Source organism: Chiloscyllium punctatum, chromosome 1 (assembly GCF_047496795.1).
Source record: "Chiloscyllium punctatum isolate Juve2018m chromosome 1, sChiPun1.3, whole genome shotgun sequence".
Classification (NCBI taxonomy): Eukaryota; Metazoa; Chordata; class Chondrichthyes; order Orectolobiformes; family Hemiscylliidae; genus Chiloscyllium; species Chiloscyllium punctatum.
Genome location: NC_092739.1, coordinates 57332957 through 57338956, shown reverse-complemented (window position 1 = coordinate 57338956; position 6000 = coordinate 57332957). Strand labels below are relative to the sequence as shown.

Genomic DNA, 6000 nt, shown 5'->3' with positions numbered 1-6000 from the left:
AAAATGCTAAATTGTAAAAAATAAATATCAAACTTTTGTTAGATTAGATGTTTAGTGCAAAATAAATTCAAAACAGATGCAGGATGGATATTTGGTGATAAACTAATCAAAGAATCCATGGGAAAAGACAGAAAAATCAAACCCATCTGGGTGTTCAAGTTGCAGTTAAAGTGTTAGGTTAGATGAATTAAAAAACTAAAAAGCGACAAACTTAACAAGCTACTTGGCCTTTTCTCACACCTCACAGGAAAATATTGGATGCCCATCCTTCAAACTGACTTCCATTCTAGCCCAAGTTGTCTGACCAATGGAAACAGATCAAAATGTCAAATAACTTAAATTTTATTCCCTTTTTTTACACAAACAGTTGCTTCCATTCATAACTTGTTTATCAAGTGCCAAAAGTATACATGGAGTTGTCTCCAGAATTTGTTTAAATTCACTGTGCAGAAGAAATTACTTTTGATGACAATAGCAAGCCACCTTGAAATTAATAAGTCTGAAACCTGACAGCATTCAGCCAACTATTAAAACTTTGTTGGCAAATTAGTAGCTTCTTGATCTTGAATGCCAACTGACCTCAGAGCTGCTCAATATTGAGGTGATAAGCAATATCAGGTTAACAATTCAAGAGGGATTGACAACATTAAATCCACTAATTTTAAAAAAATACTTAACTTTGAAAGTACTTCCCTTATTTCTATAATATTTAGAGTTGAGGCAAATATAGGTGGAAATATCTTTCAAGGCAATAACTATTTATATTTTAAAGAAATTATACCCATTTGAGTCTTATACCCACCACGAAATGATTGTCAGTGTGACGCAGTGTACAGTATTCTTCTCTGAATCACAGGGTCTTGGTTCCAGCATCACTAAGAACTTAAAACACATGACCTAGGCTGATAAGAGAAGACTGAAGAGACTGTTGCATTGCTAAAGGTGAGGCAACAGCTTTGCTAGATGTTCTGTTATAAAAAAAATCACGGTACTGCTTGCAGCCGTTGCTTGATTTCCAGACCAACAAAATCTCCAATGTAAGCAGATCTCATATGCAATCAGCTAATATTCTGATACATAACATTTACTATATTTCAAAAGCAATGCATTGGTTGTGAAGCACTTTGGAGAGTTCACAAGACAGAAAACATTAAGCAGTAGGCTGAGAGATCTTTACTATGATGCCATAGAATCTGCTCACCAAATAAGCTCAGCCATCTTTAACTCTGAAGGGTGAAGGAGGTAGCCATATTAACATTAGAAGGCAGAAAGATCCAGTTCCATAATACATGCACACAGACTATGGAGGGACAGAGGACAGTGCCTAACAGTACCTTTTTCCATATTCTCATTTTATGATCAACGTTTGCCATTTTAGTATACCCAAAAAGAGGTTATAAATCTATTTTACACTGAATGCCCTATCCATATTTGTTAACATACCTGCGGAGACTAACATTTTAAATTATGTCCAAATGCCAAACCTAGGACCTTTGGATATTCATGTTTCAACTTTTAGTGAAAGGACCATAGGAACACTGGACCAAAATCCATAGGAATACAATTCTTGACCAAAATACAAACAGCCTTATTGCAGCTTGAATGTAACAGATGTGGCATCAATAAGTTAGTGACAAATTTCTAAAGAACAAATTACACTTTAAACAACATTTATCACTTTTAACATGGGTAATAAAAAATAAGATAAACCACTGTACCAAATAGCCAAAAAATAGAACTCACATGTAAGTGGATATATTGTTAATATGAAAAAGAGCTGGGAATATGTTTCAACATACAAAAGCAGTGCTCTGAGGGAAAATTACAAAATTAACTCAATACTTAATGGCCACATTCCCAATTCAGTTAATAGCAGAACCTCATTTATCAGGTGTCAGTATATCCATTAAACTTCAGTTTTTACTCAAGTGGCAAAGCAAATCTATCAGATATTACTAAATACTGCTTTATTAAAATGATTGAAAAAATAAAGCTATGTTTGACATATCTGTACTGTTGTATGTATTGCAGACAGAGAAGCTACTTAAAACTTCTGATATTTTTGTTTTTGAAGTACATTGGGATGCTCCACATGACAATGCAGCAAGAGATGATATGAAAGAATATCACAATTTTGGATATATATAATAGTTAACGTGATAGCAGCCATAATCTGATCGCAGTGGTAATCCTGAGAATTCAGAACAAAAAATAACCCTTTTGGTATTCTTAAGTATGAGGAAGAACCAGTTGAACAGCACAAAAAGCAGCAAAATGTGAATTAAAGTGTAGTCAATTGAGTTGTCACATAATGCTAAATTTTATAAAAGGAGATGTACACTAACTGGTATTGCATTTATCCACATTACTGTGTATTAAAACTATTTAAAGAAAGCTTGAAACTGCATGTACTACTCTCCTAATGTGACATCATGAAATTCTGTCATATGGTTTGCATGTTGCTGTACAACATATCAAGATATCACATGAGGTGGAGCATACCAAAAAAATTACTCATTACCAACCTGCTTCAAACCAGTGGTTTTTAACACAGCAGTTTGGCAACTGAGACATGAGTAAGCATACAGACACCTAAGTTATTGCTGTGTGCTCTGCATAGTTGAATACACACCCCTTTAAGGTGACAGATTTGAAGAACTTAATCTTATCACAAGGCTTGCAATTTACTAATTTTTCAAACTTATCACCGGAATCAAAGCTGTAATTGAAGAATCAGAATTCAACATTTCCTTCCTGCCTACTGTGAGTAACCTTTTATAGATTAAAGGAACCAGCTTACATCTGTGTTTAGATTGCCTTTGTGTAACAGATCACATTTAGCCAGTTTGACTTTAGTGCTTCTTTAAGTTATGATAAAGATCATGATACTGTAACTGATTTTTGTCCCACATCATGGTGTCATATTGAGACATCCATTAAGTACAGTAATGCAGATTGACAGATAATCATAAAAATGAGGTTCTCCTCTCAAACACCACTTTCAATTAATAAAGTCACACGACTCAAGTTTTTTTATAAAAAAAATAAAAATTAGGACAGTTCCAGCCAGTGACCAAAATATAGGTCTTTACTGGTATAGTAGGTGATGAGAATATACAGCAAGGTCAGGCCTGGAACCTGGATACTTCAGAGCCCATTGCTCATAGGAAGAAAATATAAACTATTTGGTAACAAAAGTGTACTATATGTATAATACAAAAAAGGTATGGTGAAACTGTACCTCCACTAAAGCTTATACAAGTTTCTTGGTCCATAGAAACTATGTTATTTTTGTATGCATTCTCTAGTCTTCTTCACCAACATCCCACCCAAATTCTTTATATCTTGCCCACACTTTAAACAGCTGAAAAATAGATTTCCATTTTAGCTCTTTATAAAGTTTTATACATAGGTGTATTTTCTTAATGTGGTAACACCCCTTGCAGATTATCAATGCTTGACATGTCCACCATCTGAACAAAGAGGTGATTTCCAGAATACCACAATTGTTGATACTAGGGTTTTCTTTGCAGGACTTCAACAGTTTTGCATCTTCTCCCTTCCCAAGACTTGGCCACTGTCTTTAAACCACTTTAATAGTTAGGAGACTACTGTTGCTGCTGATGTGACAATAGTTGAGTTTGTGCTGACAGTTGTGTAACTTCCCTCACTGTTTGTATTCGAGTCATTTGATGCCATCAAGCTGGAATTAGCTCTAAGAATGGCTCCAGCAGCACTGCAGTGTGGTCTTGGTCCAGGCTCTGGTGTGTATGTGAAAGTAAGGCTCGTAGAGTAGATAATCCCATCATTTCGAACCAGAGTGACTGGGACCTGAACAGGTTGACGTACCCATCGCCAACCCTCTCGGAATGCAGAAATATCTGGAACAACACAGAGCATGCTCTCTGCACACCTTTTAAAACAAAATTGAAGCCATTTAGCAAAGAGTTAGATAAATTATTTTTATTTCAACTACACCATGATTGCTTATAACAGTACAGTGTATGCATTGAACATTATCTTGCACTAAGGGAATAAAACTTCATTCGATACCTTTGAAATTAACCTTATTGTCAGAAAGATCTCAAAAAGATACCAAAATGCAAGTGTGCCCAAAATTTTGGAATATGGGAATAAAATTGCTTCCATTGAAATATTAGAATTCTCACATGTAGCCAGGTTGAAACATGTGCGTCCAGTGGATCAAAAACAACATTACCAGATCCCAATGTAAAAAGTGAAAACGCCTTGGTCATTTAAGTTACAGGTTCCCTGTTAAAATAAAACACACTCAAACCTTAGTTCAAAATTATGCAATATGTAATTGCAATAAAAATAATGAGGTTATACTGCACCACGAGGTACAGAATATTTCAACAATTGTCTATATAGCATAGACTGACTTTGATTTTACTCCAAGGTTTAGGCTTCCATCTTGCCATAAAATTTGCCAGAAAATGATAGCATTTTAATTCTGTTTCAATAAAATACTGTTGCCACTGTTGTGTCACATTTGCATGCCACAAAGTGGCATAAATACAACATCTGCATTGGGACTCTCAGCTTGAGCAGCTCAGACGTTGTCTAAAAATATTAAAAATTCACAAGAAATAATACACAAAGAAAACATGCTTATTTCTGGCAGTGGATGAGTGGAAAGCTGGCCAAATTTGCCTTGACCTCTTGCACTGTGTCGAGATCAGTGCTCTAGCATGAATTGATGCCCTTTTATATATAAAGGAGAGCAGACAAAGACCACAGCAACAGACAAATAATAAGACAATGATATGAAATGTTCATTAAGTAAAGATGAAGTTGCATATAGGTAAATCCGATTTACAATTGCTTGGTCTGCAAACTAATCCTTTTAGCTTTGGCACAGTTTTTAGCATAGCTTCCCAGCTTCAAAGGCATTGCTGTTTTGCATGTCACTAAATTTAAATGCTGGATAAAAATCAAAATTTCAGTGCTACATTAACTGAATTATTTTGTTCACTGCATGTGCTGAATTGTACTACAATACAGTTTAGAACACTCCAAAACTGCTACATTTCTGCAAGGACAAAGTTAAAATCATGAATTCGATCAAACCTATAGGTCATTACATGAAGTCAGTTGGCTCAGTGCTCTCAGAGAGAGTTGGGCACTCAAATGATATTGAAAGTTGCTTACACAATACTTCACCACAACTTCTCCCAAAATGTTTGAACAGTCTAGCCCAATGATTGTCACCTCAGTTTGTGTTAGCAATGTCTCCCTGAGTGGTGCTTTCATAAAAGTAATATTTCATCATGGAGTTAAGCAAGGTCTCTAGTTTAACCTGCTCCAGGCTTGACCAGCAAATACTACTGAATAGTGATTAAAAAACCAAACAATTGGATGCAGCCTTCTGGACCAGGGAAAATAAATCCAGGTTCCCTTATCCCAAAACGTTTCTATCAGTTTGACTTCTAGGTCTATTAAGAATACGCAGATAAAGATTTATCTATTAAATATGCATAAATATTAACAATATGAAACCGTGCTGACAGATATATTGTGCCTATAGCCAAATAATGAAGCTAACAATACATACGGGATCAAGTTTAAGGGCAACACAGCAGAAAAATGACTAAGTAGCAGTACTGAGCAAGTGTCAGTGAGATGAAACTTCTTTAAATGCATATTAAGTGCCAGTATGTATGGATAACAGATCCTACGTAAATCAGCCAGACAGTAAAATTTAAATTGGGCTTAGCTACGCTAATACGCAGAAGCACAGAATAAAACAAGTAAACCATTTTTCTTCCACCCCAACCACCTTAATGTGGTTCAACCAAATTAAACTCAAAATAACCATCTATAAAATGTTTAGTAAATTTCTTCACCTGTACATGGTCTCCGCTTCCACATCACCAAACCAAACTCGCAGATTAGGTGTAAAATTCTGTCCCGTGAGCTCAAGCATTGCAACGTCCCCGCCTCCATTTAACTATAAAAGAAAAGGTCAGTTGTACAAAG

The 6000-nt window shown here is 35.5% G+C and overlaps 1 protein-coding gene across 2 annotated transcripts in view; it reads right to left on the bottom strand.

The window, feature by feature from the left end:
- Positions 1–326: 326 nt before the first annotated feature.
- The window catches only part of rbpjb (recombination signal binding protein for immunoglobulin kappa J region b), a 93207-nt gene continuing 87533 nt past the window's right edge, over positions 327–6000 (bottom strand). For both annotated transcript variants that reach the window (XM_072565862.1, XM_072565944.1), the window contains 2 exons: positions 5868–5971; positions 327–3913 (listed from right to left, as the gene is read on the bottom strand). In XM_072565862.1, coding sequence (XP_072421963.1) covers positions 3601–3913; positions 5868–5971 — 417 coding nt within the window. In that variant the 3' untranslated portion in view covers positions 327–3600. The remainder of the gene's footprint in view (positions 3914–5867; positions 5972–6000) is intronic.